The sequence below is a fragment of the Rhinolophus ferrumequinum genome, chromosome 13 (assembly GCF_004115265.2).
Source record: "Rhinolophus ferrumequinum isolate MPI-CBG mRhiFer1 chromosome 13, mRhiFer1_v1.p, whole genome shotgun sequence".
Taxonomy (NCBI): domain Eukaryota; kingdom Metazoa; phylum Chordata; class Mammalia; order Chiroptera; family Rhinolophidae; genus Rhinolophus; species Rhinolophus ferrumequinum.
The window spans coordinates 55,834,313-55,856,632 of record NC_046296.1 but is presented as its reverse complement, the minus strand read 5'-3'; the positions used below and the strand labels follow the sequence as shown (position 1 = coordinate 55,856,632).

At 32.0% G+C, this 22,320-nt stretch overlaps 1 protein-coding gene across 3 annotated transcripts in view; it reads right to left on the bottom strand.

Moving 5' to 3' along the window:
• Positions 1 to 22,320, bottom strand: part of ATAD2B (ATPase family AAA domain containing 2B) — a 109,895-nt gene that overhangs the window by 60,939 nt on the left and 26,636 nt on the right. For all 3 annotated transcript variants that reach the window (XM_033124811.1, XM_033124813.1, XM_033124812.1), the window contains exons 8-13: positions 20,050 to 20,125; positions 18,594 to 18,692; positions 16,898 to 17,009; positions 14,692 to 14,807; positions 13,029 to 13,203; positions 10,212 to 10,300 (exon numbers count right to left, since the gene is read on the bottom strand). In XM_033124811.1, coding sequence (XP_032980702.1) covers positions 10,212 to 10,300; positions 13,029 to 13,203; positions 14,692 to 14,807; positions 16,898 to 17,009; positions 18,594 to 18,692; positions 20,050 to 20,125 — 667 coding nt within the window. The remainder of the gene's footprint in view (positions 1 to 10,211; positions 10,301 to 13,028; positions 13,204 to 14,691; positions 14,808 to 16,897; positions 17,010 to 18,593; positions 18,693 to 20,049; positions 20,126 to 22,320) is intronic.

Below are 22,320 nucleotides of genomic sequence, written 5' to 3'. Positions count from 1 at the left end.
TTTGGCTCAAATAAACTCTTACAAAAATTCTCAACAACAACAACAAAAGATATAAGGGTTTAGAAATAGCATCCTTAAGCATAAGTTCATATTTAATATCAAACTTTTCTTTAGTATATACCAGTCACAGAAAGGCATTTCAAATGTTTGCAAGGATTTAATCAGCATTTTTAAGTGTTTTGCACACGGTTTATCAGAAGAAAAGTCTTAAAAAATGGCCCAAAACAGAATTACATCCTAGCTTACTCTACCAAAAGTTGTCTTTATTTAAAAAATCTAAACTACCAGCCCCTGGATCAAAATCCTTTAGTAACCCTTATTATGTTCAAAATAAAGTCCAAACTACTTAATACTACATTTGAGGGCCACTTGCCTACCCTAACCCTTTCTCCTGCCTTATCTTCTAAAAGCATTTGTATTATCTTTCAAATATGAATATAAAATCCAACTGGAATTGTTTTATATGGTGTGAAGAGGAATCCAGTTTTATTTTTTCACAAAACAGATATCCAATTTTCCAAGCATTGTTAATTATTGAAAGGTCATCCTTTCCCAAAAGCATTGTACTGCCTCTTTTTAAATCAAGCATTCACTTATGTGTGGATTTATATATGGCTCTGGGCTCTGTTCAATTAGTCTATTTGTGTAGTCTTCCACGAATATCAAATTATCTTAACCCTAAAAAGCCTTAATAACCAGTAAAGCAAGTCTTCCCACCTCGTTCTTCCAAAAAAAGTCTTCACTAATTTTATCCTTTGTATTTCCATATAAATTTCAGGTTCATTTTGTCAAGTTCTCCCAAAAAAGTTGTGATTTTTGAACAAGATTATGCTGAATCACCTGACTAATGTGGAAGACAGACAACTTAAAAATATTCACTCTTCCAGCTCATGAACATGTATTTCTCTCCACTTATTTAATCTTCCTTTAATGTTTCTGAATCAAGTTTTATTATTTTCTCCAGAGATATAACATGGAACTTATCAAATTTATTCCTAGTAACTCCTTTTTTAAGGGGATTATACGAGTTAAGTTTTCATTTTTACACAGTTACTGGTACACAGAAAAACAAAATTCTCTATATTCATTGGTTTAACCTTGCTAAATGTTCATTACACTACATCTAAGAAGTTATCTCAAGATTGCTTTGGAATTTCTACATACAAAATCATATCATCTACAAATAACAGAATTAATTATTCCTCTCCAATGCACACCTTGTATGGTTTTGTCTTCCCAGACTACACTAACTGGGATCTACACAGCAGCCATGCTTGTAACTCTGCACATTAAAAGTTTTCATCTTCCAACATTAAGTATGCTTGTCATAGTTTTTTTATAGACACTTTTAAGAAAACAGAGTACCCTTACATTCTTTGTACTCTAAGATGAAGGATCTTATCAAGAACAAATATTAAATTTTATCAAACATTTCCTCCACATCTATTAAGACAGTCATATGATTTTTCACTAATATCATAATGTGATAAATTTACCTTAGTTGATTTCTCTCATGTTAAACAAACCTTGTATATTTGAAATAAAATCAATTTGATCATGATGCATTATCCTCTTTATATCTTCCTAGATGTCACATGTTACTATTTTATTTAGGATTTCTATATCCATGTTCACAAGTGAAGTGGGTTCCAATTAACTTTCTCATACTGTTCAAACAGGTTTTTTTAAAGTCTTTTGAAGATATGATTGACATACAATACACCAAACATATTTCAAGTATACAATTTGATAAGTTTTGAAGTGTGTGAAACTGTCACCACAAAGTAACAGACCCATCATGCTCTTCCTCATGTCCCTTTGTAATCGATCCCTACTGCTCCTCCTGAACTTCTACCCAATCTCCAGTCAACCACTGATCTGTGTTCTGTCACCTACAGAATAGCTTGCATTACTTAAAATCGTATATACAAGGGATCATACAGCAATTACTCTTTTTCTTCTGGATTCTCTCATTAAGTATAATTATTTAGAGATTCACCACATTGTTGGTTTAAAAATAGTTTGTTTCTTTTTATTGCTAAGCAATACAATGATCCCTCGTATATACGATTTTAAGTAATGCAAGCTATTTTGTCAATTTTATTAGTTTTTTTCAAAGAAGCAACTTTAAGATTTCTTGATATGTTTGTATATCTTTGTTTGCAGTTCATGTATTTGCTATAGTTTTTTGTTTTACTAATAACAGGTTATTTAGAATTAAAGCAATAGCTTTAATAACAAAATTCTTGGCTTATCTTTTTATGTGTTTATTATATTCTGTATAGTACTAAACTTTGGAAATTAGTTGTCATTTAAGGCACAAATATGATTAATTTTTGTAAATGCTGTGTATGTTTGAAAATAGTGTTCATTCTATATTTGTCTTACATACTTGTATGTCCACTAGATCAGATTCATAAAATATAGTTGTTCAAATAATTACAGAGCATTAACTTATTTTTTGCTCATTTGGTTTATCAATTACTGAGATACATGATAGCTCTCGCAATGATTATCAGTCTCTTTATAATTCCTGTCAATTTTTGTTTTATACAGTTTGAAATGTAGCTATTAGGGAATTACAAATTTTAAATTGTTATACCTTCTAATATATTGAAGCTTTTATCATTATAAGATAATCTTCTTTATATGTATAATAATGCTTTCTGTCTTATAGTCTATTTTGTCTAATACTATATTGCTACACCAGCTTTCTGTTAGTGCTTATTTGATATCTTTTTATGCCACTTAATGAATTTGACTATTCTGGACATTTTATATAAATATGTGACCGACTGTGTCTAGCTTTTTCCACTTAGCATAAATCTTCAAGATTCATCCACGTTACGTGTACATATAAAAGGTACACCCATGTAGCATGTGTTAGAATTTCATTCCTTTTCAAGGCTGAATAATATTCCACCATATAGATAGACATTACCACATTTTCCATTCATCAGTTGATAGACATGTGGATTATTTCAATGTTTGGGCTGTTATACACTGCTATCAATATTTGTGATTAAGTTTTAACGTGCTTTTTTCCCCACCATTTTACTTGGAACCTTTCTGTGTCCTTGTATGTAGATACGGCTCTTATAAATGAAACATGGTTATATTTTGTTTTTTTCCAGTCTGACAATCTTTGTCTAAAAAAAAAAAAAATTCAGTCCCTTTACATTTGGGTTTAAATCTACAATCATATTTAGTGCTGTTTCTCCTGTTGGTTCTGATTCCCCTCCCCTTCTTGATTGCTTTTGGATTGATTGCATTTAATTATTCCATTTCCGCCCACTAATAGTTTAGATATTACAATGTTTCTATTTCATTAGTGATTACTCTAGAAATTAAAACCTGCATGACTGCTACTCAAAGGTTCCATTTCCAGGTTTGATGGATGAAGACCCTGCCAGAAGACCCTGTGCTCCCCTTCAGAAAATAACTAGAAAACCTGTACATGGTAATACACAAGCATACACCTGAAGGAACTGGTGAGTAAAGAGAAACAGAGATTCTGGTGGGAGTTCATGGTCATTTAGAGAAAGGGAGACATACAAAAAGCAAGTTCCCCTCTCTCTAGCTTTTGGCATGGGGCTAAGTACAGTGAGGCAGGAGAGGAAGATTATGTGGGGAAATCCCTTAACTTTGCAGTCTGAGACTCAGTTGAGAAAAGAGAAGGCAGAAAACCGTTAACACTATAGAATGCAGGGGCTCCCACTGATCTGTGTCCTGTCACTACAGATTAGCAAGAGTCAGTGAGAACATCCCCAAACTCTATCTCCTCACATCTCTAAATGATCTCTAACAACAAGGGCAGAGAACTCAAAGACCAAGCAAAAGACAGAGCTGAAAAGAGACCAATGCTACCAGCCAAGAAACAGTCTCTGTTACAAGCCTAAAACAGAAAATTATGTGCTAAAACAAAGGAAACACTACTCATGAAAGAAAAATAGTAGAATCCACAGACCCTACAAATTAACATCAATAATGTCTAGAACTGCCTGAGAGATGAAAAACCGAAACAACAGAACGTATTTTCAAGAGAAAAGAAAATCAAGCCGGCCTAACAGTGAGGTGAACCAGATGTTGAAACACAAGAGGATTTTAAAGCAACTATTAACTACTCTCAATGAAGTAAACAAAATGCTTAAATGCATGAAAATCACAGTAGAAAAATATAATGAAAAGGTATCAAATAGAAGTTCTAGAACTGAAAAACATAATTTCTGAAATAAAAAGTGTGTTGGATGGACAAAAGAGCAAAATGGACAAGACAAAGGAAAAAGTAAATGAAGACTAACTGAAGATAGATCAATAAAAATTATCCAAGACAAAGACAGAAAAGGATTGACAAAAGACAAATTTGCAATGTGTGACAAACATCAATCAGAATAAACACAAAGCCCAAGCTGAGACATATCACAGCTAAGCTGTTGAAAACCAAAGATATAGAGCAAATATTGAAAGCAGCAAGAGAAAAAAACCACGTATTATAAAGCATGGGAACAAGGATCTAATTAATGGCTTTCCACTTTTAGGATGCAATGTAGTAGGGAAGATAGAATCCTGGCAGGGATCAGTTGACCCACTACCTTGTTTCCCTGAAAATAATAAGACCTAGCTCTAATGCACCTTTTGGAGGAAAAATGAATATAATTAATTTTACATTTTTATAAAATTAATAATTAATTTTTAATGTTTATATATAATTATATTATAATTTATATTAATTATATTATGTTAATATAATTGATATAATATTTATGTTATATTACATAAGACCCGGTCTTATATCATATTATATCATATCATATCATATCATATATCACACCCAGTCTTATACTATATTAAAATAAGACCGGGTCTTATATTAATTTTTGCTCCAAAAGTCGCATTAGAGCTGATGGTCCGTCTAGGTCTTATTTTCAGGGAAACACGGTAAGTAGCTGAGATTCCAGAGAGACCAAGAGGACTAGAGTTCACAGGAAAGAGTACCAGAGAGGAGAGCAATGTACAGAGCATGAACTCAGGAAATAACACAAAGCCCCTCATGACTTCAGCTAAATATTGATCAGTGCATGCATACGAGGAATTTACTCAAGGCACAGGGAAGAAAACAGCCAGAAGAACTAGAAGTAACAGTATTTTATACTCACAGAGAGCCAGAAATATTGCCAGTTAACACAAGCCAGACTGGGAAACCTCATTGCAAGTAATGTACAGAAGGACCCTACTTTATCAGTGGGGAATATTTAGCCCTGCACTGAAGACTACTCCAGATTCACATAACAAACCTTACAAGTAAGATTCAAAAGAATCAAACTGTTTTTATGGTAACTGTATCCCGGGGGGGAAAAAAACCCTCAAGAATATTTAATTATAATATCCTATATACCACTCAACAAGGAAAAATTTTTGTCTGGCTTCCAATAAAAATTGCTGGGTACATAAAGAAGCAGAACAATACGGTCCAGAAGGAGAAAAATCAATCAAATTAAACCAAACCAGAACTGAAATATTAGAATAGGCAGATGACATTAATTATTATAACCGTATACCATATGTTGAAAAGTTCCTTGTATCTTCATATAGGAGATACAAAACAGAAACAAATAGTATTTCTAGAAATGAAAACAAAAATATGTAAGTCAAAAAACAAAAAATATAATGAACAGGATTAACGACAGATTAGACATTGAGAAAAGATAACAAGACAGAGCAATAAAAATTATCCCAAATTACACAGAAAATACCATTTAAAGCAGAATTAACAAACTGTCAGTGAATTATGGGACAGCATCAAGCAACTTTAATGTATGTGCAATCAGAGGCCACAAGTAGAAGAAAGAAAGGGACAAGGGAGACAGAAAAAGTATTTTGAGAAATAATGGCCAAAAACTGTGATGAAAACAAGCAGGTCACAGATTAAAACAGTTCAACCCAAGAATGAAAAAACTCTATCATGAAACTCCATTAAACAAATTGCACAAAACCAGTGATGAAAAAAATTAAAAGCAGTCTGAGGAAAAGGATATATTACAAAGAAACAAAGATGACAGCAGAACTCTTCACTGCAACAAAATGAGGGAGGAGACAGCAGACCAACATCATTAAAGTGCTGAAAGGAGAAAAAATTCTATACCTAGAGAAAATATTCTTCAAGAACAACGGCTAAGTTTCTCAAAAACTTACCCATAATACTACTATACAGCCCAGCAATTCCACTCCTAGGTATCTCCCCAAAAGAGATGAAAACGTGTCCACACAAAGACTTGCACATGACTGACTGTTCAGGCAGCATTACTCATCACAGCCGAAATGGCCAAGCTAAGTATCTATCCAATGTATAGTATTATCCATACAATGGATACTATTCAACAAAAAGGAAGGAAATACTGACACAGGCTACATCAACGGTGCTCTTTAAACCATCAGACTCAGTGAAAGAAACCAGACAAAAGAGACCACACAATGCATGCTCCATTTATTTGAAATATCCAGAAAAAGGCAAATTTATAGAAACAGAGATTAGATTCATTTGGCTGGGGAGATAGGAACAAGGATTTATTTCAAATGGGCATCCTGGATCTTATGGGGGGAGGTTGAGGGGGGTATTCTAAAGTTGATTTATTCTAATGGTTCTACCACTCAGTATAGATATTTTGAATTTTACATTTGAAATGGATGGATTTTTACAATATATAAAATATAACTCAATAAAAGTAGTTTTTAAAAAGGTTAAATAAAGGATGTTTCAGATTTGGGAAAGCTGAAAAAATTTGTACCCTATGGATCTACACTGGAAGAAATGTAAGCAGAAAGAAAAATATAGCACATGGAAATACTTATCTACAAAAGAAATGGTAACTACAAGAATAATTCTTTAAGGTATTATGATTGTTATTATTATTATTATTTAAATCTTTTTAAAAAATTGTATGGTATAAAAAATGTATGACAACAATGGCATAAACTTCAGGAGTGGAAAAATGCAAGTATACTACTACTTTATGGTTTTCTACTATATGCAAAACAGTATATGATCACTTGAAGATAGATGATGATAAGTTAAAGACATTTACTATAAACCTGAAAGTTACTGTGAAAATAATAATACAGTCACGACTAATAAGCTAACAAAAGAAATAAATGAAATTATAAAAAACATTCAATTAATCCAAGGAAGGAAGAACAACAGGAAAAAAATGGAACAAGGAACAGAGGGACCAATAGACAACAATCAACAAGATGATAAATTTAAACCTAACTATATCAATAGTCACATTAAATGTAAATGCTTATTTGGGGGAAATGGGCATATTCATTATCTTGATTATAGTTACAGTTTTGAAGGTATACACATGTTAAAATCTATCAAGTGTATCTTTAATTATTATGTCAGTGCTGCATATATATAGTTTATACTGTATGTCAATTATACCTCAATAAAGCAGCTTTTAAAAAAAATCAATAGTAAAATTAAAAGGAGATTCTAAAATATCTTCAAAAAAATGTTTTTAAAAGACAAGAAGCAGAAAAAGAAAACAGACACAAATAGACAAGAAATGGTGATCTCCTATTCATCCATGTCAATAATTATATAAACATTGATGGACTAAACAGTCAAATTAAAATGAAGAGATTGTCAAATGAAGAAAGCAAGACCCAACTATACATAATAAAAAAAACCACTCTAAATATAAAGACATAGAAAAGTTGATAATAACTTAATGGAAAACACATACCAAACAAAAAGCATAAGAAGTCTAGGTTAGCTCAATAATTATCTAACGAAAATAGATTTCAAAACAAAAAATATTAACACAGGGGACGGCCGGTTGGCTCAGTTGGTTAGAGCACAGTGCTCATAACACCAAGGTCGCCAGTTCCACATGGGCCAGTGAGCTGTGCCCTCCACAACTAGCTTGAAAACAATGACTTGACTTGGAGCTGATGGATCTTGGAAAAACATACTATTCCCCAATTTAAAAAAAAAAAAAGCTTCCAACCTTGATCAGGTAATTAAAAAAATTAAAATAAAATAAAATAAAATATATATATACACATATATATACACACACACTCAGATAAAGAGGGATATTTCATAAGAGGGTAACTGCAAAATAAAGCTATAACAATAATAAATATGTATGTACCCAATACAAAACTTCAGAATAAATGAAACAAAAACTGGCAGAATTAAAAGGACAAATAAACAATTCCATAATCACAACTGGAGAAAAATATCTCTCTGCAGCTCTTAGAATAACTAGACCGAAAAAATCAGTAAAGAAACAAAAGATTCTGCATAACACTATTACAACCTTGTCCTACCTGATATATAATACAGAATACTATACTACAAACAGCAGAATACAAATTCACAAGATCAACAATAACAAAAAATGCAGGGAGGACGGTTAGTTCAATTGGTTAGAGTGCGGTGCTCTTAACAATAAGGTTGCCAGTTTGATCTCCACATGGGCCACTGTGAGCTGCGCCCTGTACAACTAGATTGAAATAACTACTTGAGTTGAAGCTGATGGGTTCTGAAAAAACATACTTAAATAAACAAAACTTTTTTAAAAAAATGTAAAGAGTGAAAAGAAAAACAAAAAACCCAGTAACAAAAAATGCCATGCGTTTTAAGTCTTTAAGAGTTATGGTCTCTGACCACAATAAAATTATATTACAAATAAATACGGTAATCAGAAAAAACACAATTTTAAATTAAACAACACACTTCCAAATAATTGTGTTGAAGAAATGACAAGAGGAATCAGAAATTGTTTTGAACTGCATGACAGTGAATATACTATGGGATGCAGCTAAAGCAGCGCTTAAAAGGAAACAGCTTTCAATGCCTATATTAGAGAGGAAGAAATGTTTCAATCAAAATCTAAGCTTCCATCTTAATGTGGGGGAAAAAGAAGTTAACCCCAAAGCACAAAGAAAAAAAAGCCGAGAAAAGTCACGGCAGGACCTAAATGCATATTGCTAAGTGAAAGAAGTCAATGTGAAAAGATTATATACTGTGTTATTCCAACAATATAGCACTCTGCAAAAGGCAAAACTATGGAGACAGTAAAAAAACTCAGTGGTGCCAGGGGTTGGGGGAGGGGAGAAACGATGAATTGGTAGAGCACAGAGAATTTTTAAGGCAGTAAAAATACTCTGTAAGATACTAACGTGTTTCCCCAAAAATAAGATCTAGCTGGACAATCAGCTCTAATGCGTCTTTGGAGCAAAAATTAATGTAAGACCCGGTCCTATTTTACTGTAAGACCGGGTCTTATATAATACAATATAATATAACATAACATAACATAACACAATACAATACAAGACCAGGTCTTACATTAAAGGGTATTAGATTCTAACAGACATTTCACAAAAGAAAACATCCAAATGGGCAATAGGCACATGCAAAGATGCTCAGTATTATTAGTTACCAGGAAAATGGAAATTAATCCACTACTACACCCCTAGAATAGCTAAAGTTAAAGAGAATAATAACACCAAATGTTTGCAAGAATGAGGAGTAACCCAAATGCTCACACATTACAGGTAACATAAAATGGTACTTTGGAAAACAATACCAATTTAAATATGCATTTACCACAGGATCTAGAAACTCCTCTCTCCAGTATTTACCCAACAGAAATGGAAATATATGTCCACACAAAAATGTATATGCAAATGTTTTTAGCAGCATTATCATAATAGCCAAAAACAGAAAAGCAAACAAAATCGCCATCACATGAATTAACAAATTGTGGTACACACACATACACACACAGTCCCGAAGGAATACTATTCAGAAATGACATTGATAAATTTCAAAAATAGTGTAATACATCAGGATTAAGCAATTTTTTCTATAAAAAACCAGAAAGTCAATGTTTTAAGCTTTGCAAGCCATACGATCTCTCTCACAACTCAACTCTGCTCTTGTAGTGCAAAAGCTGCCATATATAATTTAAAAAGAAATAAACATGGCTGTGTTCCAACAAAACATTCACAAAAACAGGCAGGAGGCTAGATTTGGCTCTCAGGTTGTTGTTTCCTGATGCCTGTGCTAAGTGAAACAAGTCGTCCTCAAGGTCACAGATCACATTTTATAAGCCTCAGAGCACTTATCCAAGGGCTAAAGCTAAATACTATGTCAATGAGTGAAAAAAATCCAACATAATCTGATTAGAAAAAATTACCTGTGGATCTGATCTTGTCTGCTAGAGCGAACTGGAGCTAATCCATCTATTTCATCAAAAAATATTATAGAAGGTCTCATCAAATATGCCTAATATAAAAAGAAAAAATGTTATTTATTGTACTAGTTTCCATTTTTAAAATTTAATTATTATGTTTTTTTAATAGCTAATATAAGCAAATGATACAACATGTAGCAGGTAAGAAAGATTATAGAGAGAAAAAGGAAATCTCCTTGCCAACCAGTCTCTAACCATTCAGCCTTCTCACAGTAGACATCTACTGTTTTCAGTTTGTTTTCTTCTTCCATACATGTTGTTTATACACATATACACAAATATGTCTTTTTACACACTACTTTTATTTTATTTAATGCATTGCTTTTATCATCTCACACAGACTATTTTATGAAACAGCATATTTTAATTAGCTCCCATATGAATATATAAAGATCTGCCTAATTCTTTTGAACAGACACAAAATGGTGTATGAAAGTGCCATAATTAAACTAGTGCCTACTCATGGACATTTAGGCAGTCAATCTTTTCCTATTATCAACAATGCTTGAATAAATATTTATGTACATCTACCGTTTCACATGAGTACAAATATCAATGTAGTAAATTCTAAAAGTAGAACTACTGCTTCAAAAGACATGTGTCATTTCTAATTTAGTTAGCCATTTGCAAATGTCTTCCATCAATATGTCAATTTACCCTTTCGCCAGCAATATTTAAGAGTGCTCACCAACAATTATCAAACTTCTTGAACTTAACTAACTTTTTAGGATAAAGAATGTCATCTTAGTATCATTCTAATTTTTATTTCTATCTTCAAAAAAGATAAGCACTTACCATATGTTTAAGAGCCATTTATATTGCTTTTTCTATGAAAATTCTATTCATATCCTTTGTGAATTTTTCTATTGAATTACTGGCCTTTTGCTTACTGATTTCTAGGAGCTATTTGTTTTAAAAATTAGACTTCTCTCTTTGAAAGGAAATACAAATATTTAATGCAAGGGATATCATTTACCTTTTGGTTTTGCTTACATGATTCTGTTACTATTCAGAACCTTAAAAAAATATTTTATGTAGTGGATCTTTTCTACCATTGTTAGACTCTCTCAACTCTGAGAAACCAAATTCTCCTGAGTTTTCTTCTGGTACTTCCAGTGTCATTTTTCTCACTTAAATCTTAGATCCAGCAGGAACTTAATTTGATTTAAGGTAAATGAATATTATTCGATTACAAATAAAAAGTCTTTATTATACAATTTACTCAATATAGTTTATATTTCAAAATTACTTCTAGAAATCATGGTTCAGAGGAAGGTCAGCTTATTAAAGAATGGATATGAATTTTTCATATTTCCCTGACTGATATATGTATTAAACTTCCAGTGTTCTCTAATAATTTGAAACGAAGGACAATTCAACCATAAAACTTAGGTTTTGGAAAAAACTTTCTAAGACTAGAATAGAATTATGTAACAAGATTTGATAATCACTTTTACATACATGAAACACACAGCTCTTTTTCAGACCTATAGACTCACAGAACTGCAAAAAAGGAAGTATAGTATACTACATGCCAGTCACCATGATAAGCACTTTATGTACTTTTTAATGGTAAAATTTCACAGTAGTCCAGTGAGACAGGTATTATTTTACAGAAGAGGCAACTAACACTCAGATGCTTTCATTTATTTAAAGTTATATACTTAATAGTAAAGCCAGATATTTAGTAAATAGTAAAGCAAACATTTCCATTACTCTTCTCCACAAAGAAAACTATGAAACAGAAATAAAGTAAATTTAGATTTAAAAAGCAGCATGATTTATGCTATAGTTTTAAATGAAACCAAGGCACACACCTACTCCCAGCAGGAAGTGGCTAAAAAGTGTAACTCTGTCAAAAATTTAAAATCATGTCATTGGATAACACGTCAGCATCCCAACCTAATTCTTCCCTCATCCGCCACTGTTATTTTATATTTATATATTTCAATTATTAAATTCTCTCGAAGCATGCAGACTGCACATGTTTGAACAATAGACACTGAGCACCCTGAAGGTAAGAATTTTACTTTATTCCTAATAATAACTAAAAATAATATTTCAAGTGCCTTACCAATTACAAAGGGCTTTGACACACATCAACTCAGCAATGGGTGCTAAAACAAACGCTTGGTGAAAGCATTTTTTTAATTTCATGTGAATTTCCAGACACAATGAAATACAGGTTGCACTGCCAAATATAAATGACTTCATTCACTAGCCCAAACAATCCAAAGTGAATTTATATTAGGTCTAATTTTTATAAGTATTAGGAAATAATATTTTTAAAGTTACTGTTAAAAATAAACTGTAAAGACAGCCTACACGATATTCACTCACCTTACTCTGTCTTTTATAAGCATTCATTTATTACTGATTTCTTCCAGCATCACATTTATAATTGATGAAAATAAATATACTGCTTTGTGAGAGTTCATGCACAGATGTTAAACTTTTTATGCTTGTTCTATTTCCTCAGATTTTAATTTAATGATAAATGTTGTAACTACGGTTCTCAAAAGCACCTAACATGGTATTATATGCCTGGTAGCCACCTCAATAAATGTTTTGTGAATCATCTTAAATTAGTACTAGTAAAACAGCTATTAAATACCTGTAAGGCATTCAAATTCAGATTATTGATCCTAAATTTAACATACTGATGAGAAAATATGCTTCCTCATGAACAGTTTGCATTTACAGACTAAATGTATTAAATATTCTAAAAAAGGTATTTCCATATTAGCTGATTTCACTTACCTGATCAAAAAGAAGCCTAAGTTGCCGTTCTGATTCACCAACCCATTTGCTCAGACAGTCTGCTCCTTTTCGCATAAAAAAAGCCACCTTTTTGTCTCCTTGACTGCATTCATTAGCTAATGCTCTGGCAACTAAGGTTTTGCCTGTGCCAGGAGGGCCATAAAACAAACAGCCCCTAGAGGAATAAAAAATCAATAAAAGTAAATTAATGTTATCACCACCACTATTAACCAATATACAGGATGCAACTCTCATATAATCCTGTATTAATGTATATTATAATTATTAGGCACTGATAAAGCTTTTGTAGTATATAGACAAAAGTTTCACTGTGCTGAGAGTACTCAAGGATATTCTCAAAGAACCAAGCTTTGGCAGACAAAAAAATAGTTAAATCAGGGTAATTTGGCAAGATGTATCAAAATTTTAAATGTTTTCCCTATGAACCAGAAATTTCACATCTTAGAATGTATCATATAGAAATACTCAAAAGAATGTTATTTTTAAAAATGTTAAAATGGATGCTCAATAGCACATTGTTTTTAATTGTAAAAAAAAAAAACTGAAAAAATCTAAATGTTATCTATTAATAAAGAACAAATAAATACACTATTATATCTGTAAAATTAACACTAGTACGGTGTCAAAAACAATAATACACACATTATTAATATGGCAAGGTGTCTTAGAGTAAAAAAGTTGTAAGAGTACTACCGAATAACCTCATTTACATTGAATGTTTTTATGTATATAATATAGGCAAAATATAAATTTAATATTTGCAAATATGTATAAAAGAAACCTGTAGAGCATATACAAAATTATTCATCCCTAAGGAATAGGATTACTTTCTGCTTACAACACATTCTCCTTATAACTCCGTTTTGTTTAAGTTTCTCCCAAGGCTATAATACTTTAATGACCTTGGAAAAAGTAGTAATTATTTTAAAAATTCAACTTACATTATATAAAAAAAACAAATAAATTGCTATTATGATTTTTAAAAGCCACTGTAGAATTAGAGGCCAATTTTTTAAACCACTCAAATAGAAGATAATTCTTTAATAAGATTCTCTACATCCTTAAACACATAGAAAATAAATTAGAACCAAATCTGAATAAAAAGTACCTCCTACTAAATGAAAAGGATCATTTAACAGTTTAAATCTAAGTCTGTTTATGTACATCTTCAGAATATTTGATTCTTCCCAATTTCCTTTAACATAATTTCTCAGCCTTTTCTAATATTTATCTTGATCATGATCAAACACAATTAATCTGATCATAAAAATTATCAAGCTTACCACTTCAAAAATACCCTATCATTAAGTCAAAGAAACACTTCGATGAAATAGTGCTTCCAAAAACTACACACCATATAGCATCTAACTCAATGCTATCGGAGGCCATATTAAGGAAAACCCATTTGGGCAATCCACTTGTGCAGTCCAGGCTTGCATAAGGAATCTCATCCCATACCTGACTCTTAAATGCTGAAATGTAAACTTCAAGAACACACTTAGTACCACAGCCTTAAGAGTCAAAAAAATAAAACCTTTCCTAATTTTCATTGCTAGAACACCCCAAATACATAGGAAATATTTATATTTATAATCATTTATTAATTGAAATTTGATAAATTAACAGTAATAACAAGACTTACCTTGGAGGCTGAATTTTAAATTTTTCAAAAATTTCTGGATATAATAGTGGGAATACTACCATTTCCTTTAGTGCATGAATATGATGGCTCAAGCCACCTATGCTATCAAACCGCACCTTGAAAAAAAGGGAAAAAGATTAAAATAAAATAATTTTAACTGTTTATAGATTTTTAAAAATATTTGACATAGTCTTATGATTCAGCAGGAACTGTTGAACATAAAGCTCAAAAAATTATTTTTTAAATAAGTGCAAAAAACTAAAGCTGGCAGCACAATTCAAGTTTACATTTCAGTTCATCCCAAAAAAGCTACCATTCTTTAACCTCTTAGTAACTACGGACCAAGATTAATGCCCAATTTAATACTTTAAATGGGAATCTATAGGAGACATTATGTTGTATTTACACTCTAAGAATTTAAATGCCTTTTAAAATATCATCTATCACATGCATTCTCAGCAGGGGCAAAAATTAGCTCCGGATATGGTAAAAAATCCTGGCTATTATCATGGTGTGTGACCTCCCAAAGCTCAACTTTACCTGACCAAAATCGTAATCTTTAATACTAATTTGTCTAGATAGGGAGAAATTTTTCTCCTTTAGAGACAACAATGAAAAAACAGGTTGAGAAACACTGATCTATTGCCAAGAAGCAACAGATTATTTTTTCCACCCATAACAATTTAAATATCTAAAAGACTTTGTAAATTAAAAAGTTAAAAAACTATATAGAAGAAAGTGTTCGAAGGAAATAATGCCAAAATGTTGACAGTGATTACCACTGGGTTCTGGGAGATTTCTTCCCCTGCTTTATTATGTTATGATACTTGAAAATGTTTTTAGAATGAATGTATTACTATGATAGAAAAAACTTAGGTAATCTAGAAAAATAAATAGAGTTTAAATAACAGAAACATTCTAAAAGAAGCTAAATTTTCTTGTACATGATATCAAATGTTAAAGAATTAAGTTACTCTAATTGACTGGCTGATGCCTAAAACTAACTAGACTCAAGAGAGTATGGTACTGGTAAACCAAATAAGCAAATATCAGTAAAGTCCTCTGAAAATGTGAACTATTAGAAATGAGATTCCAAAATTTCCTTAGGTCCTCACAAATAAAATACATATTTTCCCCTATGACATCAGATTGGAGGTAGCTAACATTACATTTTCAAATATATACACAACTCCATTTGATAACTTAAGTCTCTCATACCAGAATCTGTTAAATTATGTTGAATAGAAAGGTTTATGAGAACAAAGAAAAAAATATCAAATACATTCTTGGTTATGCAGTAACCTTATTCCCAACTATCCCTCCAAAAAAAGATTCTACCAACAGTAAGAATCTATCATGTCTTCTAAATCTTGGCTCTCTTTTCATGCTACATACTTTCCCTGCGTGCTATTATCCATTTTCCATAGTGATCTCAACTATTTTTATATTGGTGACCCATATCCAAACTCCTAGCCCAGATATTTCTAGTTAATGCCAAATCTAAATAACCAATTTCTATGTTACTCCAGTTTGTGATATGCCAGATACCTAAACATGTCTATAACTAACTAAATCACCTTCACACCTGAATTACATTTTCCTTCTCTCATGTTCCTTACCTCAGAGAATGGAACCATCTATTATTCCACCCAGTCTCTTACGCCAGAAACCTAGGTAATACATTCAACTTGTTTCTCTCTCTCATTCCCCAAAGGCAATTAATTTGCCTAATTCTGTCATGTCTGAATTTTCCCAAAAGCAATTAATTCGCCTAATTCTGTCATGTCTGAATTTTCTCCTGAATTCTGGCAAGTCCATATGCTACTTCCTTCCACTGTTACTCTACTTTCTACCACAACCATTACTCCAGATTACAACTACCTCCAAATCAGTCTTCCTAATGACCAGCCTTGTTTCCCTCAAGTTCATTAACTACATCACATAAACAGTGATCTATTTAAAATACAAATCTGATCATGAGCCCTGAGCAGCTTCAACAACACCCCACTGCTTATCACAGTTAATGGGGCCTTGCCATATTTGTCAGCATCACATGTGACCAGAGTGCTAGGTTCCCAAATATATACATCAAAACACTAATAATGGTTATATCTGGATTTTCTACTTTTATTGTGTGTTGCTTTAGAAACAAGATATAACCTTTAAAAAACAAAGGTTCTTCTAGGAAAATATTTACAAAACTTACTGACTTATCAATGTTCATTGGATCAACATCAGCCAAACTTGCACCCACTTTGACGCGTTCCCGGAGAATACCACTAGCTAAATCTTCTGTTCTTAAGTTCATAGGCAAACACCTGAAATTCATAAAAATTCACGTAGGTAGCATTAAAAGTTTCACATTGTTAATGTCAAAATAAGTTTAAGTCTCTGACACATTTTTACCTCTCTCCTTTTTTATCATAACCCAGAAAATAACATCAAAGAATTTCATGTTTTTAAACTTTTTCTAAATTCTTTTCAACAGACCAAAAATAAATTTATTCACTAGATAAAACAAACAAGATTATTAATCTATTTGTCCAAAAAGCCCAATCTATTCCAACTTAGAAAACTTAATCTATATTATACAAGTATAAACTTATCTCATATTATACAAGTATAAAATAAAAATAGATTGACTAAATGTACTATAACATATGGCATTAAATGAACTCAAGCTTTATTATATTTAAATTTACCCTCAGATATTATGTGGATATTTCTTACTTAGCTTAGCTGAGTAAGATATTATGTGGATATGTTTTACTCAGCTTACCTGACTGAGGGAATGTCTTTCCCTTTTATTCAAAGGAAACCAAATTTAGACCACATTTTAAGAACTAAGCTTTATCATCTTCTGTGTAACTACTTTAAAATAGACCTTTAGCTACCTCAAATGCTATACTTATTATTTAATCTTATTATCCCTAAGAAAATATAATATACTTACTATTTTAATCGTGCGTAAACACTAAAAAAAAATGACATAAACAGCCTCCAAAACGTAGAGCTTCTATAATGAATGAAACTTCAATTCACTCACATTTCTGAATCCTAACTTCTCTTAAAAGCAGGTATCAGAAGAGTTCACATTAAATTCCTTTATTTAAACTTAGATTTTTCTCTTACATTTTCTTTACATCATCTATATGAGGAGTTGTCAGCATACAATCTACACCAATCCAAACTTGTTTCGAAGACCTGCTAACTGAAAACTTGGAATTTCTATGATAGATATACATCACCAAACTACAGAAATGTTTTGCCAAATGTAAATTTTGTTAAATATAATTTACCTTTCAATATTATAAATATAAGCTAGAAAATTAACTCAAATTTTCAATAAATTATAATTTGATGCTTTATTTATTAAACAAAATACTGATTCTCTCCCTCCGTGAAAACTTTGTGGTTTTAGTGAGCCATGGAGTAATCAGTCATTTACCCTAGCTAGACAAAGACCACCAGAGGCACTCTTTCAACCAAAAATAACACAAATTTTCCAATAAAATCCAAGGGCTTCTGAGATAATTCAATTAGAAACCAAATCTCACTCCAAGTGCTGTAATTATTATAAGCATCTAAAATCAGCGTCATTAAATGTATTTTGATTAAAGAAGAGGTATGGAGAAAATGGCTGCCATAAAGGTTGGTCTCTTCCCTATGGCTCTTATTCCTTTACCTTCTACATACTATTTTACTGAGTACTTACACAGTCAGTTATTTACAGCTCTAAGACATTACTCAGTAAAAACCAAGTCAGAGCACTACTCTAGTCTAAAATATGTGTTGAATCTTAGTGTTCGCAAAATACTATTATAAATAAGAATCCCATTCAAAAAACAAAAACTGTTCTTCCTTTATTCCACCAGAGAAGTAACAATAAAAAATTTACTAACCTATTTCTTGCTCTTGCCATGCTCTTTGATTTCCTTCTTTCAAAGCGTTCTTCATCAGAAGAAGTTGTGTCACTACTATGAATGGCATGCTTCTTTCTCCTATTTAGAGTAAAATCCTTAAAATTACAGCAGCACATGGCTTTTACAAGCACACTGTAAGCATCATTTCATCATTTCTACAATTAGCTTAGTAGAAAATACATACATTCATCCATTCATTCAGCAAATATTTACTGAGATCTTTGCAATCATGCAGTATCCATCTAATGAAGTATAAAAACAGTAAGTTCCACAGAGAAAAAGAAAAAAAGGAGAATAGGGAGTCTACAATTTTTAAATAGGGTAGTTCATTCAGGAAGGCAGTCAAGTAACAAATTTATCCCACAAACATACTTGTACACATGTAAAATGATGGTTATGCAAGGTTATTCATTATACCATATTCTGTAATAGCAAAAGACTGAAAATAACCTGACTCTCAATAAAGGACTAGTTTAAAATTATAGTGTATCTATAAATGTAGTATTATGCAACTATAAACATACATGTGAAATTTCACTATATTGAAGACAGTTAAAATGAATCAGGTAAAACAGACAAGGTGTAGGACAATACTCACAGCACACTTTATGTAAAAAGGAGGGGGTAACAATCGACATATGTATTTGAACATATATATGAATATATTCCGTAAGGATATACAAACTAATAACAACATTACTATGAGAAAATGAGAGACTACTGAAGCTAGAAAAAAAGCCTTTCATGTTCATCTTTGAATTTTTTTTTTTGAGCCATGGGGAATACATTACCTTTTCAAAAAACATAATAGACAAAAGTTTCAAAAACAAATATCTCCTTTTTACCAACACGTAAATGAAAGGGGAAAATGGGGGGGGGGGAAGTAGCAAAAACTAACTGAACCAATGCTGCAAATGCAAGCAATGTGAGTCACTTAGATTCAAATGTACTAAGAGACAAGAGAGCTATGTGGCTTTAGGGAACATAATTGTTAAAACTAACTATTCCAGGCAAACTGAATCAGGAAGGTAATTGACACATGCAAGACAATAATTAGTCACTAATTAAAGATGCTCTTTTGTCCCTCATTGGCATTATCATTAACACCATCAATATCTATATTGTAATTATAAGGCATTATATTATGTATTATTTAAAGCAGGGGTGTCCAAACTTTTTTCAATGTTTTTCACCAAGGGCCTTATGCAGTAAAATACACAAACAGCCGGCCACTCACTCGAGGTGAAGTACGTATTGCCTCACCTGGTTTATTTAAGTAAACTAAACATATTTTTGGAATTTGCTGCGGGCCAATTAACAATGGATTGTGGACCACAGTTGGCCCACGGGCCGCAGTTTTGACACCCCTGATTTAAAGGATATAGCTAAATGACAGATGTAAGTATTTCCTCCTTTCAAAACCAACAAAACCTACCTGATATGGCTTCTTCTTGCTGGAGATCTGTGAATATCAAACAGTGTGTTTTCCCTCTTTTTTTGATGAGCTGGTACTTAAAGAAAAAACAGGATAACAGGAATAACTAATAATAAATTGGTAAGTTGATGTGTTAAAGGGGTAGAAACTACTTCTGTTACCTTTCTGAAAAGAAACTAGTCACAAAAACTCTGTGGTATAAGTTGCAAATAAGTATTCTAAAAAGGTGTTAAATTAAATCTTTGTAACTACTGGTTAAACACAAAATTCTAAATACAACACTAAAAGCACAATCCATTTTTTAATAAATGATAAATTGGAGTTCTTCAAAATTACAAATTCTGCTCTTTGGAAGACAATATTAATAGCATAAAAAAATAAGCTACAGACTGAGAAAATATTTGCAAATCACATACCTAATAAAGGACTGACATCCAGAATACATGAGGAACTCTCAAAACTCAGTAATAAGAAACAACTCAATTGAAAAAAATGGGTAAGAGATTTAAACAGATGCTTCACAGATAATGTTGGCAAATAAGCACATAAAAAGATGCTCAACATCATTAGTCACTAGGGAAATGTAAATTAAAACTACAATAAATATGTATTAAAATTAATTTTTAAAACTGACCACATCAAGTGTTGGCAAAAATATGGACCAACTAAAATTCTCAAACACTCTTAGTGAGAGTAAACTGTATAATCATTTTGGAAAACAACTGGCAATTTCTTAGAAAGTTAAACATACACCTAATCATAAAACCCAGCCAATCGACTCCTGGGTGATAAGAAAAATGAGAACAAAGACTCGCACATGAATGTTCAAAACAACTGTATTTATAATAATAGCCAACACTATAAATGTCAACAAGCCCAATGCCCATAGAACAAATGAATGGATAAACAAATTGTGATATATTCATACAACGGAATGCTACTCGGCAATATAAAGAAACACACCATTGTATTCAACAACATGGATGATGAGTCTTACAATAATTATGCTGAGTGAATGAAGTCAGACAAAAAAAGGACATGTACTATGTATTGTATATACAATTTGAAAAAATGTAAACTAATCTATAGTGACAGGAAACAGATCAGATCAGTGGCTGCCTGAGGACTGAAAGTGGGGTAGGCACAAGAAGGTAAGGAGATTATAAACAGGCAGGATGAAATCGGGGAGTTGTTGAATATGTTATTTTGACTGTGGTGACAGTCATAGGTATATCCCTAAGGTATTTCAAACTTGCCAAATTGTACACATTAAATGTGTACAGTAGCAATGGACTGTGTTCAATTATACCTCAATAAACTTTTTTGAAAATCTAGAAAAATGGTCCAGTCTTTTATCTGTCCCAACACACCTCCCTCATTATTAACAGGACTCTGTGACAATGACTTAACTGGAGCACAGAAGTATTCGCATACTTGGGTATTTCTCTTGGATAGCTTCTCCTGAGATAACTCTGATTGCTTTCAGAGCATCAACCATTATTTCAGAGTTTGAGTAAAAAGATCTAGGTTATTCCTTGAAAATATTATGCTGAGTGAAAGAAGCTAAACACAAAAGGTCACATATAGGCAAATCTACAGAGACAGAAAGTATGTCAGTGGTTGCCAAGGACTGGGGGAACGGCAGTGTAGAAGTAATAAAATATTAATGGCATCAGACAGTGGTGATGATTGCACACCCTTGTGAATATACTAAAAACCAATGGATTGCAGAGATGAAAAACCAGCAAAAATGGGGAATTTCACCATGAATTGTATCTCATTTTTTTTTAAACTAGAGGAGATCAACAGTGATAGAATTTCCCAGGAGCTGGAAAAAAAATCAATAAAACAGTACCTGTGGAACTTATTACTTGTCATAGGATTTAAACTCTTTCCGTCTCAAAAAAAACCTAGGTTATTGGTCAAGCTGCAGCCAGCAGCCATGTACCGCTTTTGTGACTTTGGATAAATTACTTAACCACTAGAAACACAGAGATACTTGCCCTAAAGAACTACTATAAATGAAGATGCTTGCTCAATAAACTATAAAGTAATACAAAAGTATGAGCAGTAGTTATTATTAAATTTAAGGTTGTTTAAATAAACTGTGCATGCTCTATGTATCTCTATATTGCAGCTATGTACCTGTACTTGAATTTTCTTTCCATTGTATGTGTGAAGAGAAGTATATAGGAAAAGAATGCATGGAATCTACAAAAGAGATCATTCTTTTAAATTCAGCAGCAGTAATTTTTGAAAGGGGTGCAGCGG